Source organism: Falco punctatus (assembly GCF_963210335.1).
Source record: "Falco punctatus genome assembly, contig: scaffold_41, whole genome shotgun sequence".
Classification (NCBI taxonomy): Eukaryota; Metazoa; Chordata; class Aves; order Falconiformes; family Falconidae; genus Falco; species Falco punctatus.
Window position 1 is genome coordinate 633611 of NW_027660119.1, and position 22418 is coordinate 656028.

At 44.7% G+C, this 22418-nt stretch overlaps 1 protein-coding gene and 2 long non-coding RNA genes across 3 annotated transcripts in view; 2 read left to right on the forward strand and 1 right to left on the reverse strand.

Annotated features, from left to right (window-relative positions):
- The window catches only part of LOC308057930, a 147828-nt gene that overhangs the window by 98857 nt on the left and 26553 nt on the right, over positions 1 to 22418 (reverse strand). The gene's annotated exons all lie outside the window — the stretch shown is intronic.
- LOC308057933 (ras and Rab interactor 2-like) lies at positions 10431 to 18206 on the forward strand (the record flags this gene model as incomplete). The annotated part of the gene is made up of 4 exons (XM_080411937.1): positions 10431 to 10443; positions 10733 to 10864; positions 12955 to 13118; positions 17797 to 18206. 4 exons carry the CDS (start codon positions 10431 to 10433, stop codon positions 18112 to 18114), a joined length of 627 nt encoding a protein of 208 aa, XP_080268063.1. The 3' UTR covers positions 18115 to 18206.
- Positions 19217 to 21845, forward strand: LOC308057931. Its single transcript, XR_013925549.1, has 3 exons — positions 19217 to 19530; positions 20883 to 21028; positions 21511 to 21845. It is a non-coding gene; the product is annotated as an uncharacterized lncRNA (long non-coding RNA).

Sequence of the window (22418 nt, forward strand, 5' to 3'; positions counted from 1 at the left end):
GAAAAGAAAACTTGCAGACTGCCATGCCCGCCCCAGCCGATCCCTTACTAACCAAGCAGATAGTTCCCTCAAGCCAACCTAACATGAACCTTCACCATTTACCCAACAAGCCATTTTTTAGCGTGTTAGATGCCACCTTTCGGTCACTGAATCAGTCAAACCCGGATCTCATGAATTCCTGTTGGTTATGTTATGATGTCTATCCCCCCTTCTACGAGGGCATTGCCCTTGATGCTTCCTTTGATTATTCATCAGACAGCAATCCAACCCAGTGTAGGTGGGATACACCATGGAAAGGAGTTACCTTGAACCAAGTCAGGGGCCTGGGCGTATGTATTGGTAATGTCGCCCTAACAAGCTGGGATAATGCTGTCTGCGCAAGAACCATTGCGGTTGACAAGACCCGTAAATGGGTGATCCCATCCGCACCCGGAATGTGGATCTGCCATCGATCAGGAGTAACTCCCCGTGTGTCCCTCAAAATTTTTGACGATTCTGCTGACTTTTGTGTACAAATTCTGATTGTTCCTAGGATCCTATACCATCCAGAAGAAGAAATGTACCGCTACTGGGGAGAAGCCAATAGCAGGCTTCAAAAAAGAGAAGTACTGACAGCTGTAACAATAGCAACGCTGCTTGGTTTGGGAGCAGCTGGCACGGCCACGGGAGTGACCTCCCTAGTGACCCAGTGACGAGGCCTGCCTCAACTGCAAGCTGCCATCGATGAAGACCTACAAAAAATCGAGAAATCCATTACCTTTTTGGAGTAATCCCTCTCCTCGCTATCAGAGGTTGTTTTGCAGAATAGACGGGGATTAGACCTCCTGTTTATGCAACAAGGAGGCCTCTGTGCCGCCTTGAAAGAGGAATGTTGCTTCTATGCGGACCACACCAGAGTAGTTAGGGACTCGGTGGCCAAATTGAGAGAGAGATTGGCTCAAAGAAAAAGAGACAGGGAAGCCCAACAAGGGTGGTTTGAATCATGGTTTAACCAATCTCCGTGGCTAGCCACCCTGATATCCACCTTGGTAGGTCCGATTGCAATAATCCTGCTGATACTGATCTTCGGACCCTGTATATTAAACAGGCTTGTGTCCTTTGTCCAGAGCCGGCTAGAAAGGGTCAACATCATGTTTGTAGAACACCAACAACTGCTTTAAAAATGTACTTGATCAGTATTTCCCCCGATTCTCCCTGGCTCTCCCCAAATATCCCAAGCTACACTCCATTACCCCCAGTCGCTTCCCAAGTGCCAATTGCTCAGTGTGCCTTATCTTTGTACTCTTTTTTAGAAATATTTTTACTCTTTTAGCCTGTTGGGTTAAGCGGGGGGTGGGGGGAAATGTTGCTAGGTAGGGCCTGGCGGCCGGAAGATCTCGTGCTGTATGGAAACACAGGGCCCCCCTCCAGGTAGCCAACAGCTTTTAGTTTATGATGTAAGCAGATGGAAGTGACATTGTAAACCTAGGCTATATAGTGTCGCGTCGTTCAGCAATAAACACCATTTGCCATCCACCACATTGGTGTCTGTGAGCTGATGGACCACGCGGCCAGGGGTCGGCCGCCGTGCCGTTCCTGAGCCAGGTCACCGTGTGCCTGTGAAGGCAACAGACTGTGTTAGATTAAATTGTTTGCAGTAGTCATTGTATTAAATTAATTGTAATTGGCTACAATGCTGGCTTATCTGTTTTTGAGTTTGCTGCCCAATCTTTAAATCCTGGTAGGCTGACAAATGGGACAAGCTGGTTAGAGGAATGAGCCTCTTTCCAGGGAAAGCTCCACTGACTTGAACTTTAAGCCTAAACTATCACCTTACTGCGTTTACTTTGTGTGTGTTAATGCTTACCTGATAAATATATTTCAGTTGATTTATCAGTTTAGTTACAAGTTGGAGTAAGTGGTCCTTGGCTATACGTAAACCTCTCCTCTGCTTTTTTAACATGTTGTGTGTCATAACACTTACTGTTGTACTTCAACACAAACCGGGAATGATTCTGGTAGTGTTGCAATCTAACGGTAATACTGCATCATCTTGTCTGTGAAGAGAAGGGAATCAAGCCGACTGTCGCTGTTCTACCAGGCAGGGTGGACACCCGAACAGCTTCGGTCTCAATGCCCAAGCCTGGGCCCAGCCCAAGAAACGACTGGCTGCTTCAATAATTTGGCCATAAGGTATTAACTGGTTGTGTGGGAAGGTGCCTAAACAATACTGTCTGTTCTTTGCTTTGGTATGTCTCATCTGTAATGGATTCTTAAACGCTGGGTGTTGCAGGAGGCTTGGAGAGGCTGTGCTGGTCCCTGGCTGGCAGGCCATGCCCTGTGGCAGGGGCTGGGGTCTGCGGGTGGGCAGAGCTGCGGTGTGCAGGGGCGCAGCCCGTCCCCCGCTGAGTCACTCTGCCGGCTGCTCCGGGGAGGCTGCTTTGAGCAGCGCTTTTGCTTTTGTATTCCTCTTGCTGAGAGGCAATGTTTTACTTTTGTTCTCATGAGATTTTGTCACGTTAGCTTTAGGCCCGTTTCTCACTTATTAATTAAACCTGGTCTGCGAAGGACTGGGGCTGCCCTTCTTCCACCCGTGCTGTGATGTCATGTGCAGATTTTGTATGTAAAGTCTCTGCTCTGACATCATGGCTGACCCCTGTGCAAATACCTGTCTTGGGCTCCAAGTGCAGTATTTTATACACCCGTTCAAGCCACCCACCTTATGGTAATTACAGCATGACAGGATTTCCCTTGTTTGCTTATAGGAGATTTGCATGGAATAGGGTTTTAGGCTTTAAAAAGGTTAGGATACAGCCCATCCCCTACTTCCCTCTACTTCGCTGATCCAGTTATCCTCTTAAAGGAATTAGAATGGTATGACACTACTGGCTCTTGGGGAAAAAAAAATTGTGACTGTTTTCTAGTGCTGCGTTACTTTTTAGGTGCTTGTACATTTGTTTTGGTGTCCCATTCCCTTACCCTGTGGTTCATCCTAGTATCTTTTCATATTGAGTCGAGGCCAACCACTGTGTCCCTCACCACTGCTCCTTTCGCTATAGGAGCAGGCAGATAGGGCAAGTAAGAAACAAGCGGTAAAAGTGCCGAGCAGAGGATTTGGTTCTCCCTTTCCCAGGCATCCCTTTGATTTGCTTTGTGACTTATTCCATGGTCCTTTATTACCTCTTCTTTAAGAAAAGATAGGTATTTACCATACTGCCATAACGTGAGTTTTAATTAACCCACAGCTGAACAAAGCAAACCAGACCTAGCACAGATAGTTCTGTCATTCATTGGCATGCTTTAGGCGGGTAAAATGGGAGGAGGTTTACCCGGAGACCTGTCTTCCCTAGTTGTTTAGCTCCTGGCACCACCACCTATCCATCACCTGCCTCAGTCCTACCTTTCTTTTCAGGGTTGTGCAGATTATCAAGGCATATAGGTTGTGTGAGGTCTTGATTTTCGAGCCTTGCTTCTTTGGAGGAGATGCCCTTGTCTGCACAAGGGGTGAGGCATGTGTCACTGTAGATGTCCACCAAGAGCTGGACACCTGGCCATCCTGACATGAGGTGTCTTGAAATAGATCTGTATCAGTCATGCCAGTCTATACATGTGCAAGACATTAGGAAGAGCTATAAGAAAGCAAATGCAGCGTAGTCGTGTATTCTGCACATACACACCACACACCGTGGTGTTCTAAAGCAGCCTTCTGCTTTCAGCCTCCCAGGCAACGTTACTTTACAGGACTGTGCCTTTTTGTGGTGGTTCCCAGGCTCGTTCAGTCTCTTACTGAGCCTTCTTTTATGGATGGATGGTTTTTCTGTCGTAGGTGATGATCAGGGCTTGTATGTAAATCTGAAGTTTGACAGGTAATCTCCGTGGAGCAACAGTAGTGGGTAACAGGTAAACTGAAGCCAGGAAAAGGCAAGAGCACGCCTGCAGTTTCAGGCAGTGAGGCTGTAAAGAGGCTGTGTAAGGACAGTGGTGATGACTAATACGTTGTCCTTTCCAGTTGCAGACTTGTGGGGTTTGTGGCAAAACAAAATAGCACGTCAGCACAGGATACAGATGCATCCACAAGTCATGACGAAACGAGCTGGTTTGCCTTTACAATTCATTTATCAAATCACATCCTGTTCCCATTTTGAGGCTAGAGGCTAATGATTGATAAGTATCACTTCAGGAACACTACATGGTGCTCAGCTCAAATGATGTTCAGTTAAAAAGCAAAACAAACAAAAAAAACCCACCCCCACAAAACCCGAAGAGTGTCTGTTTTGGCTTGAAGAGTATTAAGCAACCTGGGAGGACAGCTGAAAACACTTTGCATATGCCGAAGCAAACAAGAATTTTTGTTGCCAGTTTGGATTTGGGGAGTATACAGAGATGTTCATATGCAACGAATCAGTCCCCAGTTCAGAACTTAGATGCTCATTTGCCTGGGGGGGGATGACCCTCCTATACTTTTTTTTATTTAATCAGTGAAAACTGCTAGCTGGGAATTGATTTGGGGGATCGGATCCAGAAACACCTTTCTCTGAAAGGCAGCAGTAACAGCAGTTCAGTAGAAAGGATAAACAGCTTATAGGTGTCTTCTGACACTGAATATTGGTCTAGGACCCAGATTACTAGAAATGCTGTCCTTCCAGGCTTTCATAATAATCTAAACGTTTCTATAGGTTTTCTATTAATTAGGATACGTAGGGGTGTTTATTGACCATTGAGAAATAATTCCAGTGTTTATCAATCTTGCTGTGTTGGCCGCTTCAACTTGCTGGAATTTGCCACTTTTAATTTGAGGGCAGAACTCTGTGGTTCTTATGCCTATTCCAAGAATTCACGAGGGAGAATAAAAGGCTGTGTGTTGTTTTGGGGTGGGGTTTTTTGTTTGGTTTGGTGGGCTTTTTTGGTTGTGATTTTTTGTTTTGTTTTTTAGAACAACAACCGCCTCAGACACACTGTCATGTCTTAGTCACCTCCTCATTTTCTAGTTCTGTGCAAACGTGCTGCATTAAAATGACAGTCTCTCTCGGTCTGCCCTTACGGAGCCAAGGCAGTTACGGCTGCGATTCCAAAGAGAGGCTATGTCCTTTATTTCATTTGATTCCTATTAGCTGTAACAGAGTCACTGGACAGCACTGAAGGATGCTTTACTCAATGTTCTGTCCTGTTTTTGTTTACCCGATTGCCTTAACGGCACAGAAACCATTAGGAACAGCCTTCAGCAATAAGTATTTAGACCCTGTTCAGAGCTTTGAGCACAGCCATGTGAGTTATCTGCTCTGTTTCTCTGTGCTGCTTCAGATTTAAGTTTTTAGAGTAAATGTGGAGTGTGATCAAGTACATTTCGGAGCAATTTGCAGGCACTGCTTTTGGAGCCCGTCACAAACTGCCAATGTGAAATAACGCCTCCTGCGACGCTCATCTGCACGGGAAGCTGTGGGAGCAGCACTAAGCGAGGGTTGAGGGCAGAAGGCTTGAGGCTTCTACTTCTTGCCTACAGGTAACAAGCCTGGCCCCGACCAGGGACTGGGGCTCTATGGAGGAGTTTTCCCTGCCTGCCACGTCCAGTTCCTGTAGCCTCTGGGGAGGGACGGTTTCTGCAGCTCCCTCTGTGCTGATGCTGCAGGCAGCAGCTGAACCAGCCGGGCTGGAGCCTATAAAGAGGATCGGAGAAGTGTACTGAGTTTTCCGATGTCCCATCCTAAGCTAGGTGCTCCCTTGTTTTTGGACCAAGGGCTCTGGGGATCTGTGCTGAACTCTCTACAGTTTATTGAGCCTCCTGTGACCAGATGTGGTGATGACCCCGCTTTGCTGAGGGGAAGGATGTCTGATGTTAACTAGTCATGTCCAGTGGAAGCCTGTGGGAGTTAACGTGGGCATAGAGAGTTCTTTAATCCAGTGCTTGGTGGCACAGACTGCTTTAATTTTGACTTAAATGAGATAGGCACTTGGAATGCAAACTGCAGAGATGTTCCACTTACAAGCAAAGCATTTGACGGTTTCACTTTTCTTAGAAAACTGAACAGGCAGTATAAATAAAGGAAGCAAGCTGAACTGTAAAAAAAATAAAATAAAAATCAGTGAAGCTATCAAGGAACTATGTGTACCCTCTAGAACAGGGGTCCCGAAACTTTTTGAACAGGGGGGCGGCATGCAGATGAAGTGGCAGGCAGTCATCTGCAGTTGCTTGGTTCCCTTCCCCGCCCCCTCCCCCCCCAACCCCTGGCAGGGGCAGGGGGGGTCTGTAGATACTGGGGGCCGGATTGAGGACCCTGGGGGGCTGTATCTGGCCCGCGGGCCGTAGTTTGAGGACTCCTGCTCTAGTAATTCAGCTAGCTAACATACCAGTGGGTGAGATTTGTGCATTTTTCTTGGTGGAAAAATATTTCTGCCCTGTGAGCCCTGAGGATGGCTCTGATAGCAGGGAGAGGCAGTTTCTATCACTGTGCAGAAGGGTGATGCTTCTGCTTTCCTGGCTGGGTTTGGTAGTGCTGTCAATGGTGATTGTGTGGCTCTACCAGATCAGTCATTTGAAATGTTGCCGCTTGTTATGTATAACTGGTGGCTTTGGTCTGGTGGGAAGCTAGATCTGCCCTTCACGCTGTGTGACAGGCCATCAAGACCATGTGTCAGACTGGTTATGCCTTTACTGGTGGCTATAGAAAATCAGAGGGCAAGTGCTGCTCCTCACATTCACTCTTTCCACCTTTTTGCAGGCTCCGTGAGAGAGCACCTAGATGTGTTTGACGTGTCTGGGAATGAAGCAGACATGGCTTTGCCACCTCCATCAGGATCTCGGAAGGGGAAAATAGTAAGAGAAGCTACCAAAGCCGCAGCAGAATTGGGACAGGGGAGATGGGAGCTCCCAATAGGGTTGGACATTTGGGAATTGTGTGCCAGACAAGTACAGAATAAATGCTACATGTGAAGCAAAGACACCGTAAGGTGAGGAGTGTGTGAAGGGTGTGTTTGTATGAGAAAGAGCAGTCTGAAGGCACAAAAGGAAAATTGGTTGAACACAAGGATAAAATAAATGAAAACATAAAGCAAAAGCAAGAAAACAAAAGTAGTAGGTAATGTTTATTTGGAGGGGAGTGTGTGTGTGTGTAAATCCCAAGCCTTAGGAATAGCCTGCAATTTCTAAAAAAAAACCCACCCCCAAAAAGGGCAGGCCGGGGGGAGAAAAAAAGAGACTGGTCTAGGAGAAACATGTAAGAACAGGGAAAGAACCTGGAAAGGGCATGAGGTTTAACGAAACATTTGAGTTGCCACTAGCAGCAGGGATGTCCACTGTTAGCCTGTATAAATGTGTGATCTAGTGGTGACACGGCCTCTCCTCTTTCTCTTCTCGGTCCCTGTGCTCCCCTAATACATCTGCCTAGTCTGGGCTCGCGTCCTGCCCCATCGCCAGGGTGTTTGTGCTGTGGCCAGGCTGAAGGGTCCTTAGTTTCTATTGTGCTTGTGGCGGTTCACTATAGTACAAATAATGGATATAAGCTAATTATTAATGTAAGCTATGTTGTCATCGGGAGGCTGAGTGGGAGAGAAAATTCACTTACAAAGTAAAGGTTTTCAAAGAAAATATTTACCAAAGAGCTTTCTCTGTTGATGTGTTCTGTACCTTGGAAATGGAGACTGACTGTTAAAGAAAACCTTGAGTAAAACAAGAATAAAAGAAAAATAACTGAGAGGTTACTGTGCCATGTGCACACTATTGCCAAACAAAGAACTTCAGACTTGATGACAAAGCTGTATATAAGCTTGCATGATGAAATCTGAAGCTGGATAAACGCAGCTTGGTTTTCATTTATAGTTTAGTGCCCGTCATCTGTCCAGCATCATAAAGATCTTAAAGCTGAGCCAAGTTTTAGGAGACCCTGGGTGAGTTATAGTTTCTGATGGAAACCATTCAAAGAAAGATGGGCTTTCATGCCAAAGCAGACAAAAGTTAGGGTTTTGACTGTGTTATGCTTCAAGTTTCAGAATTAAAGTCTAAGCTCAAAGTAAAATAAAACCGGGACACTTCTGGCCAACAAAAGAAAAAGTTAACTGGAGCTGCTGCTTGCTTGCTGCTTTGTTTTGGGGTTTATTTCTTTTTTTGTTGTTTTTTTTTTTTTTTTTTTGTTGTGACAATCTGTAGTCTGCCTTTGTGGTTTTTTTTGTACTTCCCACGTTGTCAGAAATGAAAATGGAATACAGATTCTGTTCTGCCTTTTATTTTCTTGTTGACAAACATCTGGAGACTCAGCTTCTGTAATAACTAAGCCTTAGCAAGTAGGTCTTGCTCTACAGTGTCTCTTGGGAGTGGTTGTTACTACTGGCTCTGCTCTAGAGGAGGAAGACAGCTCAACTTGTGTTTTCCCGTTGCAGATGTTGTCCTGGAGAAGGCCATGCATAAGCGCATTCTGAAGCCGTTGAAGAGCCATAATGAAGCAATGTTGAAAGTGTTTCATACTGCAGATGGTTTTTGGAAACAACTGAAGGAAAACCTTCAGGTGGTGCGGCAGAGGAATCCTCAGGAACTGGGCGTGTTTGTTCCAACACCAGACTATGTGGATGTTGAAAGTCTGTGACCACGCAGAAGATGTATTCACCTGAAAAGAAAGTCATGCTGCTGCTGAGAGTTTGCAAATTGATTTATACTGTTATGGAGAATAACTCAGGTATGGTGCTTCTTGTGGTTCAAGGTCATTGTTTTTCTAAACCTGGGGTTGTGTTTTGGTGGAGGAGATGAGACCACCTGATTCTGCAGCTTTGTCTCCTCCTCCTGGAGCTCTTGTAGCATCTCCTTGCCCTTTTGAGAGGGATTCTTCCTCTCTGCTTCCTTCCTGATCTCTCTGCATCTGGCAGCACATCTTACAAATTCAGTGTGAAGCAGAGTTGTGAAGCAGCTTCAAAAAAAACCCCAACCACCAGCTTTGCTTGACTGTAGGCATTTGAATTTGGCTGTCAGAAAGGCTGTCCTGTAAGCCTAGAATTTGACACTGGTTCTAAATTAGTATTTTCCTGGAAATCGTAATAAAGGATGCACCCAGTATCTAGCTGTAGTAATTCAGCAGTGTGTATGCAATATGACAATTACAAGGGCTCTGTGTTAATGGCTGGAGGAAAGCAGCCCCTGATCCAGTGTTTTGGGTTTGCTGTGCCTCTGAATGTTCTCATTTGGACAATTTCTTTGTGTTTTTGCAAGAGAAATAACATCTATTTTTACGCTGTAGCAGGAGTCCCAAAGTGACTTGAAACCTAGATGGTGAAATGGAACCACAGACCAGTTAAGACCCGCTTGATTAGTCAGTGGCACAGTTAAAACGCTGTGCTGGACAGCATGAATTCATAGGTGCAGCTCTATTGCCTGACATCTTATCATACGCTGCCGTGGTAGGTCACGAGCTAAGGTGAAGCAATGCTGGTGGTAGTGGAAGATTTTTTTCTCTTAAGAAAGTATAAGCTGCTGCAGGTGGCTGGCAGTTTTCTTTCGAGCGCTGAATCTGCAGCTGGGCTCTGTGCCGATCAGGATGCTTGCTTTCTTTTGAGACTTGAGGTGAATGGTGAAAGCTTGAGGCTGTAAAAGACCCCCAGGCACTTTGGCAAGATTTGGGCAGGAGCTTAGACCTGGCTTATTTCTGTGCAAAATCCTGCATTTTAAAATGTATATAGGAATCTTTGCCCAAAGTGATGTAAACTTTGGTTTTTTCTCCATACTGTATTATCACATTGAGTAAGGTATTCCCAACATGCAAAAGAAAAGTACTGAGAGGCTTCTGGTGAACCATTGTACTGAGGGGCTTGGGCTAAGATGCAGCAAATGCTCCTTGGGGTTGTCTTGCTTTGTCATGTAAAGTTTTAAAATGTGGCATCGAGCCAGCACCTGTTTCCAGTACCTGCTTTGTCCTGTAATCTCAGCCATATAATAGTGTAATACCTGGAGGGTATGTCTTAGCTGGTCTGACTTTCAATATCAGCCCTTCAGTCCTCTGGAGTTTCACCATAGTTTAAACTGGCTCCCGATCTTGATGTTTCAAGTGACCATCACACCGCTTCTGCAATGAGCACAGTTTGGCCAGACCCAGAGATCTAGCCACATAGCGTTTTCTAAAGAGAAAGTTTAAATGCGGTAAGAGGAACACATACAGACCTAGGTACAGCAGAGCCTCTGTGTGTTGCGTGCTGTTGTTACTGATGATGCTTCACCAGCTAGTTGGGAGTTACGTGAGGCTTTGCTCACTGGTGTTTTTAACCATGATCCATCAAGGAAATGCGCAGAGTTTTCATGTAAAATCTAATAGGCTTTTATATACAGGCTTCTCTGCTGGGTTTCGGACTCAGGAACTGATACTTGTGGCTGGATCCTTCCAGAAAGGGGACGTCGTCCGTGCACGTATAAAGAAAATGCCCATTGATTTTCTTTTAGCCACTGACAGAAGTGCGGGTGGAGGTCAGGCCAGACTGGCATGGCTACCTCTTGTGAGTTCACCGGTTGAGCTGACACCAAGGTGAGCCCAGTCTTTAAATTCCCTTGCGTGCTTCAAGGTCTGCGTCATCCAGTTTGTGCTCGTTAGAAGTACAAGATGAAGCTGGACGCTGCCCACCAAGTGTCCGATGATGTTCTCTTTGCTGCACATCCGTAACGAGAGGCTCTAGAGTAATACAAACCTGGTCAGTAAAGGCAGCAAAATAACACTTTCCTTTCAAACACCGAAACTGGTAAAAGGGTGTGATTTGTCTATCGCTGCCTGTGTTCTCTTTGACCCAGGGAGGCTGTTTGGAGCTGACGACTTCTTGCCTGTGTTGGCATATGTGCTGGCCCAGGGTGATACGCTGGAGCTGGATACTGAAACTGAATACATGGTGGAATTGCTGGACCCATCTTTGCTGCATGGAGAAGGTAATCAACTGCTATTAGAACTGAGTGGAGGGCTGGGGAAGGGGGATTCTTCCTCACCTCGTTTGAGTAGAAACCCTTTTGATGGAGTCATGTAGTCGGTGATGGCGGTAGTGTAACAAGAGAACCTCGTAATTATTTCCACCTTAAAATAAGAGAAGGCTGGTTAGCTTGCAGAGTTACAGCCCCAAGTGACCTGGGAATCTACCGACGTCTTAGGAGGGAGTATGTTGTTTTCTGCCAAGAAGGAGGAGGCGCCCTGACTTAGCAAGCAAACATAGGCTGTGTGGGTGCCAACTGTGGTTATCCTTCTGTGCCTGAAAATGTCCCGAGAGTATGTCTGGGTCTGCAGCATTCAATTGAGTTGTGAGACCTGGAATGGGACCCGGGTTAGGTGCTTTGTAAAATCTTTGGGGGAATTCTCTGCCCCTCTGGGGAGAGTGCTTTTGAGAATGTTGCCCCCCTTAATGATCCTGGTTTATGCCCGATACTTGCTTCTCACAGAGTATTTTTATGAGGCCTAGGAATATGTTTCTTAAGGCACTCTTGAACAATGGCTGAAGTCTGCTAGAGGCAAGGAAATCTCCCTCCTTTGTTTTCACGGTGGTGGTTTTAACAAAGAGGTATTCTGCCAGCCCTTGGTAGGCCCCAGAATCTATCAGTTTATGAGGAAGTTTCAAAGGTTCTTGTGACCAAGCTCAGCTGTGAGTTAAGTATATGTGTATACGTCCCATTTCTGCTGTCTCTTGGGTTGCTGAAATTGCTGTATCCTTTTACATGCCGATATGCATGACAGAACTGTGTCGGGTTTCCTCCGGTTCAGTACTAGTCTGTTCCCTGCTTTGTGTGCAGGGTGCATTGTTCAGGAATCTTAGGACAGAAAATACTTGAGATGTGAAGCTGGAGATCATTAACACGCTTGAAAGGCAGAAATATTTACTGGGCTGTTAAGTCGTGTCGTTTTTAATGTAGCAAAAGTCATTCATCTATTGGCTGGCCCTGTCTGTGCACTAGTTAAACTGTACGGTGCAGGAAAAATTGTTTAGTGCTTTGGGGTTGTGCGGTTCAAATGTAAATGTATTTTCCAGTTTGTCTGGTGGGTCTTGCGTGTCTTCCACGTATTGAACTCGTCACAGAGCTGAAAGCGAGAGGATGCTGTCGGTAATACAGAAAGCACTACTGTGAGCATAGACTGCATCTCTGAATGACTCCACAAATAGACCGCGCTGCCTCTTAATTGAATGCTCCCACTCAAATAGTTTACTTAAAGAGCAAGAGAAATATATGATAGCCTGTCTTCTGTTTCTCCTGGTTGCTGAGGACTGTTGCCTCCTGCTGAGAGTCCTTTTCCTTTGTGACCTGCAGCTCCTTTTGTACATCGGCAACTCTGTTGTGGCTGTACTTTGTTCTCCACTCATGTAATAAAGGTGAAGTCTGGAGAGCTGTACACGCTGCCTCCTGAACTAGTTGGATGTAGTGTTGGACATAGGTGAACAAACACAGCCTGCCTTTTAAAAACAAAAGCAAAACCTTTGGGATGCTTCCAGGTACAAATCACACGCTCGGTCATTGCTTTGTTTCCACTAAGGGGGTCACTTTTAAGTTCCTGAACAGTGGTAGATGGTCTTTTATGTCGTTTAAACAGCTGTGTTTGTTTGATCCCCGCTTGAAGCCCAGGAAGAAAACAAATCGCTGTTTGGAAACTGTTTAGAAGAAAACTCATGTTCCACCTTTGTAAAAACACTCAGGATTAAAGGAGCGACACTGGTCATTTAAATAACCGGCCACCCCCAGCGCTAGCGGACCCAGAGATGGATACTGTTGCACCACTTTGATAATATGGAGCCCAGGCAACCACTGCACGGCTCTTAGCAGCTGAGAACACACTGTCCAGTATTTTGCAGGCAAGTAAGCTGTTTTTCTTTACGTATAAATATTTTGGCCATAGAATGCAGTGACTTTCGTGTATGTGTGCGTCTGTTTATTAAAAAAAAAACAAACAGAAATCGTTTGTACTTTTGACTGTGACCCGTTGGAACTGGCGTGGTGTTTGCAACCACTGTGAATTGTTCTTCCCCTGCTGTCCTTCACAGGAGGATATTCCTTGGCAAGTGCTTATGGAGCACTTTTGCTGATCAAGAACTTCCAGGAAGACCAGGCTGCCCAGCTGCTGAGTTCAGAAGCTAGAGATACTCTCCGGCAATGGCACAAGAGGAGGACAACTAACAGAACAATGCCTTCAGTTGATGATTTTCAGGTAGAGCTTTAGGCTGAAGAGAAAAAAAGCCCAGGGGATGGTTGTTTTGTTGGAAATCTCCATTTGAGAAGTACGATTCATAATGATTTCCTTGGGGCCACAAGTGGTGTGAAGCAGTGCTGAGAAGATGGCTGGCAAATTTGCCTCTGTTTCAAAGTCTTTCCACTTCATAACAGAGTGTGGTTATGATGGTATAAAGGAAACACTAAATAATGGAGCTTTCCCACTGTCCTTTGTATTTAAGTCGTGCAGAGCGAGGACAGACCAAATTGTATTTTCGATTCAGCTTCTTTGTATGCTTTGCTGTTAAAAAGAACAAACCCAGATTTCCAGTGGTATAAATCATCACAACTCCCCAGTAGCGATTGGTGGCTTACCGTGGGTAATAGAGAGGAGACTTGGCAGAAAAGCTTGCCTACAATTTGAAAGTTTAAGCAAGGAGTAGAGTTCTGTATTGTGGATGTCTTCATGTTTGTAGTTTGTTTTGTGGGTTTTTTTTCTCCCCCCTCCCATTTCTTACTGCTCTTTCAGAGTAGGGCAGTAACTCCAACTGAAGAATAACAAAACAGTCGGGATTACTTTATCTTTTAAAACCAAGTCTGCATGCCTTTCATATAGGAAAAGTTTGTTACGTAGATAGGCGTGCTGCTGTCTGTCCAGATGCATCAGTTTGCGAACTGAAGCAAGGAGGATGTTGGAATCGAGAAGAAAGGATTTACTCCTTTGTGTCTGGTTGTTTACAGTCCATACCACAGTGCAAAGCTGCTGGAGAGGCTAACAACAACCGTCAATGAGTTATGATGGAGCTAAGAGCTTGATAAATGAAGGCATGGGGTCAACAGGAAGTAATTAAACCTTTCACTTGCGGCTCCTTCTGCTTTATCAGTGTCCATGCAAACAACCACAGCACATCACTGAACAGGAAGGAGCTGGGAAAAGCAGCAGTCTCCCACAATATGCCTCTCTTAGGAAGAGGAGAACTGACAAACAGAAATTCCAAACTGTGGCATGTCGCGACAGAGGGAAGACACAGTCACTCAATATGAGTGATCAGCAGACTTCGTTTATTGTCTCTTACAGTCACCTTTTATGCCTTGTTATAATTAGCTCATACATATTACAAAAGTTAAGCTCATTATTGGTTAGTTGCCTAAATACCAAGTCCGCCCCTAGTTTCTCTTCTGTAGTTATCTGTTCCCACCTGCAACATTCTTTTCCCACCGAAATCTTCCTGTTATTGTGTAACAAAAACAGCCAAAGACAGTGTATTTTGCTTTACTTCAGATAAGCTGAGAGCCATGTGCATTTTTGTCCAGCCAGCTGGACTATGGCTATGTGACCCTTTTCAGCTAGCCAGTTATCCACAGTGGCAAGTGCACAAAGCTAGTACATCTTACTGGGATCCATTTTATATTCTGATTACCTGTAGTTAGGTGTCACATTCAAGTACCTTGAGTCTTTGTTCTTTCTAGCAAAATATTACGCTTAATAGGAAAATTAATCAACTTTGTATTTCTGCTGGATGACTAAATGACAGAAGATTTTTTTCAGCAGGATCTTGTATTCAGTTTCACCTTCTCTTCCTCAGCAACTGAACTTCAGCCAAGCTACCTGTACAGCTGGACGCCGTGCTGGATGCTGGAAGATGCAGGGGAGCACAGGAAGAGCTGGCACCAGCTGTGTCCAGGGCTGCTCCTTTGACTCTTTGAAAGAGAGCCTCAAATCAGTAAGGTCGCTCCGCTTCCAGGCTATGCTTGGCACAAATTCAAGCACTTTGCTGCCTGCCCAGAATGCCAGTTTTCCATCTCCCTTCTCCACATCTGCAGTCCTGACATGAAGCACCTTCCCTACAAGGTATGTGTAACACAGCTTCAGCTCAACTCATCTTTCCCACATTGAACCAGGATGTGGTCACTACATGTCTGTGGTGCTGTCTCACAGCCTTACCACCAGCTTTTGGGTCCTGGAAAGGCCTTCATCCTCCCTCCCTCAAAAGGATGGAAAAGCAAAAAATCCGGTATTTTGATGATGATGAAATACAACTTGCTGATACTGCATAAAGAATTTTGATACTTACTATATGAGTTACAGGCATTTGCACAAACCTCAGCCTCTCCTTGAAGCAATCCTGTCCATCTAGAAGCATCGAAAAACAGGTCTTCTCTGTGTTAGCTACGTTAGAAATTGAAACTGTAGTGTGCTTTGCCTTATTTAGAGCTGATTTGATTTTTTTTATTTATTTTTTCTTCACACCGGCTAACAAAAATGGATTAGTTCTGCTCAGTCCTAATGGTTTAAAAGCTGTTGCAAAGTTCCAGTGTTTCAGTCTGCAAGCTATCAAAAGTTTATTAAAAACCCAGAGTGCTCTTTGGAACTGAAGTCATATGAGCATTCTTCTCAGTCTTAGCTTTTAACAGCTTGTTCTTAGGAAACGTGAATTTTTGCCATTGTGATTTAGCATGCTTAATTTATTCAGCGTACAAACGTAAGTATCAGCTCAGTAAATAAACAGGTCTTTCTTACTGTCATTTTTTCCATCTCCTTTCATTTTACTGCTTTTAGTTTCTAATTGCAGTTAGTTTTTTGCAAAAAAGCACATGATGGCAGGCTGCTTTGCTCATGTGTCCAAAAGTGTTTTGTGGTTGGGTGTGTTTTTTTCCAGTTGCTTTTTATTTTACTTTTTAAATACTTTTTGAAAGATAGAACTGCGTTTCCTTGTAGGGCTTGTTTAGAATTAATCTATGTTATCAGTTGTGCACATGTGTGAATTTCAGCAGAGAAAAAAGATCCAGCTTTTGCCTCGTGATCATACGGTTTTACTTTAATGTTGCAGAGTAAATTTTCTTTCTGCCTCCCTCTAAGCCTGTTAGATGAAATTTGGTTACATCAGGCTCAGACACTAAGTTGCCATCGGTTAATGTGATGAAAATGTCCTGCATGAAAATGGATTGCCTTTTGCATGCTGCAGCATAAAGAGTGTGAATGGTTTATCGTGCAGCAACCTGTGGATCAACACCCTTGTGTGTTGCTGGCAGAGGGTTGGGTTTTTTTCTTTTTCCTTATGATGAACATATTGTGTGAAGCTTCTCTTCAATAGTATTGACCAGCAGTTGCAGCATCATCTCTTGGGCATGCTGCCTCTTGCGGCGCAGTTCCCTAACAACCGAAAAAGAAAGAGGTGGTCCCCCTGCCCGACCCTGAGTGTACAAGACCGGAGCAACTATAGTCTTAGCCATTTCTAAATCCACCTCCCTTAAAGCTTGTTTCTTTATTTTTGCCCACAGATCGCGTGGATCAGGAGAGTATAAATCAGGTCCTTTTTCAGGGTCTGCCAGTCCTGGGTCAAAGGGATCTTCCTCTGACGGATACTCAACTGCATTGACACCCAGGGGTTTAGAGCACTGTGACTTAGAGGCTGGTAAAGAGCATGCGACTCCTCTTCCTCTCCTTCCTCTGCCTTTTCTTCTTGTGCTTTCATAGTTTCAAAAATAACTCTCCATGAAGAGAGCAGATGGTGGGACTCAGTATTGCCTTTTGTCACAGAATCCCACAATTTCACCCCTGTGTTGTTCTGAAGTTCCCGTGCAAAAATTGTAGATGCAGTCACTGCGGGCATATCTACTTGCACCCACTTGAGCATTGCTTTAAGGTCATGCCCAGAAATACTTTTCTCATGTTTGTTAGGGAGACTTTTCATAAGCTCATAAACGTCTCTTTCTGGGGACGAAGCCTGATTCGCCATTACGCATTTCCCACAGCTCACCTCTCAACTCCGGAGGGATTTCAGGCTGGCCGGCTCCCACTTCAGCGGTTCATTCAGAGTTCTGTGGGATTTGCTGCAAGTCGCTCAGGCGATTCAAGAGCCCCTCCACGTCGGATCCTTCACTGGATCATGTCAGGGTCACCAATTTGTGGCGAATGAGGAGACGGGACACAGCTTGATGCAAGCAAGATGTCAGTTTATTAGTGATTTTCTTACAATTATATACGTTTCTACCTTCTACATATTACACACCAATTGGTTGACATTTAAGACACACCGTTTAAACAATAGGAAGTTTACCTTATCATAGCAACAATTTCTATTCCAAAGTTAGGGAGTTTCTTTCTAGGCGGCTTTCTTGATTAACAAAGTTACATATCGGCGCCATCCGTTCCCTTATCCGGCTACTTGTTTCTCTGTCCGCCTGGCTGCCTCCTCAGCTGTAGCGGCTCAGGGGTCTGCAGTTAGCTTGTTCCTTGGTTCCCAGGGCTTGTGCCCTACAAGTCTGATTCATCAAGCTAACAGTACTTGGACTCTTGTTCTTGAGGCCTTGTCCTACAGCCTCTGATGTTTATTTTGCTTCACAGCATTTAGTTTCCTAGTAAGGCCAAACACCCAGTCCCGTTAAAACCACTGATGTTTTCAATGGGGCTTTAAGACTGCTATCTGTTCGTTTGTAATTGCAGGGTTAGAATGTGAGCCAAGGAAAGGAGGATGTCAACTTATGAATTTGTTATGCCTGCCACAGTCTTATCACCAACGTCAATTCACAAGGTGGCTGTAATGTACAGGAATCACTGGTGTGCGTTTCACAACTAGAACATAGAGAGGATTGCTGTTTGTTGCTGAGCTTCCTGTTTTCAGAGGATGAGGTTTGGAGGTTTTGTTTCTGATGTCTGTTTTCTCATTCTACAGAACTACCTTCGTGTTGCATTCCAGGAAGTTAACAGTGCGTGTACAGGAAAGACCTTACTAGTAAGACCCTACATCACTACCGCAGATGTATGTCAGCTTTGTGCTGAAAAGTTTAGAGTGGAGAATCCAGAAGACTATAGCCTGTTTCTTTTTGTTGATGACACCCGGCAGCAACTGACAGAAGATACCTACCCTCAGAAGATTAAGACAGAGCTGCACAGCCGCCCGCAACCCAAGGTCTTTCACTTTGTCTACAAGCGCATTAACAGTGATCCATATGGTGCCATTTTTCAAAACAATGATGAGTCAGCTTCTTAAAACCAGCAACTCCTTTAATTTCTGTTCCTTGTTAACTCTTGAAAACATCTTTGCTGGCTGCCTGCCTTAGGAGCTAAAAAAGGTCTTAAACCATAAATACCTAGTTAAACATGTGCATTGCATACAACACTCCGTGTAAACCGTGCGTATGGCCAGTTATACAGTGTTCCACCAGTGTGTTTGAGCCAGCAGCCCATGAGGCTGAATTTCTTGTACCACAGACTCTTTTGAAGCATATTATACCGTGGCCCTTTGCAGGTCTCTTGCTGTAGTGTGCAAAAATGTATTTTCTTGCACTCACTCTATAGCCGAATGTCTTAGCATACATATACTTGAATCAAAATGACAAGTGTTTCAGTAAACCAACTGGTATGAGCTTAGTTTCACCAGCATGAGTTTGACAAGACTGTCCGATGCAGCGCATCAGTTAACTCCTCATTACTTGGATGATTGCATCCTTTCCTAATTTTTTTAATTACAGAGATTCGCCGTGTTTTTACGTGTGTGTGTATATATATATATGTATTTGTTCCTTCCAGTTGTTTTTATTCCCCTTCTTTTGGGGGGTTTGAGAAGGTGGGCACAGAATGGGAGTCTTTGTAGGGACCCAGGAAATGAAGTGTTTAACAGTAAAGCTTAAAGCGTTTGCTGTACGGAAGGTTTCTCTGTACCCACCACATCAGTTGCTTATTTAGCAGTGCCCTGTGGAAGTCTGCATATTCATTAACGAGCTAACAGTAGCTTGGCTCTGTGTAGAAAGGAGAGGAACTATGAAGAACACACACCCATCCCTGCTTTTATTTTTTATTTTTCCCTAAACGTCCAGTGTTTCCAGGGCCTTTGCTTTCTCTTGCCACATTGGCAAAGCGTCCCAAGCTCTATTGCCCCATAGTCAAAAAAAGCCTTCAGTAATTGCTGGGATGGCGAGTGACTTTTGGGCTTCTAGCCCTCCATTCCTTCGGTCGTGAATTCCGCTCAGTTAAAGACTCAAGAGAATTGCTTAAAACTTGCATTTGGAAGTCACACCTCAAACAATGAATTTGTGGAGATCCATTTATTTATTTATACTAACGAAGAAAAAACTGTAATACTGTGTCAAAATGAAACTTAGTGGCTGCTGAATCACTGAGTAATAGCATAGAATCGCTGCTTAAGCCTTTACCACAATCATTGCAATGTTTGTTTGTAGACTGCTTGGTTTTTTGTAAAGTCGTGTGGCTGCGTGTGGTGCATTATTCCCAAGGTGCTCCTTACTGCTCTGATGCTCTGTACGTTCGCAGTACTGGGTAAAGCGGAAGGCTTTGGGGCTGGGGAAGAGTGGCATGGACATGTTACTGCTCTCTCTGTCGCACCGGAATTTCAACAGCTGGGTTTGGCTGCTAAATTGATGGAACTACTGGGAGAAATTTCAGAAGTGTGAGTACCATGCTTATCTTTAATCTTCTAAAAGTAACCTCTCAACTGACATGGCTTAGGTATTTGACTTGCATGAAAGAGACCCGGAATTTTGCTTTAAGTAGTGTTCTGATTCGCTGAGGATTCCCTGTAATTAGAGAACAAGACTAAAACTGTCATGTGGCGGTGTAAGATCTCAGGGTTTCTATGAAAGCTAACTTGCCAGAATGAGTAGGGTGTAGCTGCAGGAGCGGGCTGGAAACTAGGGCCATGCATGGCAATCAGTTAGCTGAGGGGAATGTGCTCGAGCTTGTCTAGACAACAATTAACATGATGAGGCATGTTTGCAGAGCACAGGGGGGTGGGAGACGGATGGCGCCAAGGATGGCTCCAAGGAAAGGTAACACCTTGCTGTTAATTGATGGCAGCTAACCACCAATCAGGGATTGCCTAGTATGCAAGGCTTAGCTTCAAGAACCAATCTGTTTCAAACGCGCAGCTTCTGAAAGTGTATAGAAACTCGTGCTTCTGTACAATAAATTGACATTTGCTTGCATCAAGCTGCGTCCCGTCTCTTCATTCGCCGCATGTAGCCTGAATTCTAATAGAGATACTGTATAGAAAAAGGTCCTTGTCTTGACAGCAAGAGAGTTTCATGGAGGGTCAACACTTTCCCGTAGGGTCTCCAGCGTGCTTGTTCAGTGATCGTGAGATTTTTGCAGTTCCTGCAGGCAGCCTTGGAACCAATTCTGTATGGCAGACAGTACCTTAGCTTACTTTTTGTCATGCTTGGCTGCTTGTACTTGCTGAAGATTTAATTGAGCATCAAATGAACCCACAGGGAAATGTCCTGTACTCATGGTGGTAGGGCAACCCCATTGTAATCGGTAAAATGGGAAAATTGCACATTGAGGAATCTGCCTTGTGAGAAGGGCTGCCTTGTGTTAGGTGACTGAACTTTGTGACCCGTTCCGCCACTGCCCCCTGCCACACACATTGAAGGAGGCAGTCCCTAAGCCAATGCAATTGAAAATGTGGATTTTTAGATTATTTTTTTTTTAAATGAAAGATTTCTTATGTGTATGAGACCTGTGCGAGTGCTTAGCTTGCCCTGTTCTTTCTGTTCATAACTTTGAACCTACAGGCTGGTATAAAAGAATGGTTATATGACAAAAATAGAATAAAATCTGAACTTATACCAGATTTGTCCCTTGGGAAAGGAGTGCATCTGTTACTGCAGTGTGAAAGGTGTTTGATTAGCATATGACACCATCAGACCTGCTCTTGGTCAGATTACAAGTTATGGGTTATTTAGCAATACATTCACCTGCTGTTCCTTACTGTGGTTTTTCTTTGGTTTTATGTTTCCAAAGAAAGGGTGGATTTTTCGTCGATCTCTTTGTGAGAGTATCAAATCGGGTTGCAGTAAATATGTATAAGCAGCTCGGCTACCGTGTGTACCGGACACTATCGGAGCGCTACTCTGCTAGCAGTGGAGAGCCAGATGAAGATGCTTACGGTAAGTGGTTGTTGTGCCTTAAGTTGAATGGAAAGGTTCTTGTGTTGAGGGTTCCTGGGCCTGTACAAGTTCAGATAGTCGTTGATGAATGGGATTCTGTATTCTGCTTTAGATAGCTTTTCCTACTGAAGAGTACATCAGTTAGGAAACTTGATTGCAGGAAACGGAATGAAGCTGCGTCAGGGGAAGTTCAGGTTGGACATTAGGAAAATCTTATCCACTGAAAGGGCGTTCAGTCAGGGCACCAAACCTGTCAAGAGCTTAGGGAGCATCTGGAGGATGTTTTTAGTCATATGGTTTAGTTTCAGGTAGTCCCGCAAGGAGCATGGAGTTGGACTTGATGAATCCTTATGGGTCACTTGCAACTCAAGATATTCTAGGAAATCTTCTTGAAAAATGATCTTAACATAATAGAGAAGTCACTTAACGTGGCTTTGTGCAATGACTGTCTTTCATAATAGCATTATTTTCTTTTGCCATAGGTACGAGGAAAGCTCTTTGCAGAGTTACAGAGAAGAAATCAATTATACCTCTGCCTCATCCTGTGAGACCAGAAGACATTGAGTAACCGTAAACTGTGATTCTCAGACAACCTAGTAAGAGTGTCAGTTTCCTTCTCCCCAAAGCCCCCAAGAACTCTACAGATGAGAAATATTAGGCTCAATGTTTTTCCCTGTGAAATACCAAAAAGCAATATTGAGAAGCTTACCAACGCTGCTTCTGTCGGTATTGGCTGCATATTCGTGCTCTTACCCTATTGTTCTTCCTTTCGAACCGTGACACTTTGGAGACTATTAAAATGGAATTGCTTCCTGTATGGTGGTGTCATGGTTTTCCTTCTCGGCCACAAAACAGTCCCCTCACTTTGTCACTCCCACGGAGCCCTGCTCCGAAACTGAAAACGTCTGGCCGCTGCTCCTACACAGAAGGTTCCAGGAAGTTCTGCTGCTGGCTCTCGCCTTCCCTTTGCAGCCATATAACTGCTGCGACAAAACCTGGGCTCTGTTCTTTCTGAGCCACAAAACCAGAAATTGGGTACATCAAAATATACTCTCCAGAACTCAGAGGTCTCTGTTTCTCTGTGCCTTTTACTTACCTCATTCCCTAATTTAATTCTTGGATCCATCTGTCCCTTCACAGTCTGTCTGGATGTCACAGCTGCTGTTACTTGGAGGCATTGACCAGGCACTTAGTTCCAACACAGGTTTCTGTCACTGTCTTCCCCGCAATTTCTTGGAGTGCAGAGGAGTGAAGGCAGAGGGTTGATGAGTATTGATAACATGCAGCTGTGACCTTGCCTCCAAGGCAGTGGGTTGAGGGACATGGATGATGAGCAGCTGTAGCTCGTTCCCGCTAAGTAGTTAAATAGCCCTGAGGAGTGTGGGAGAGG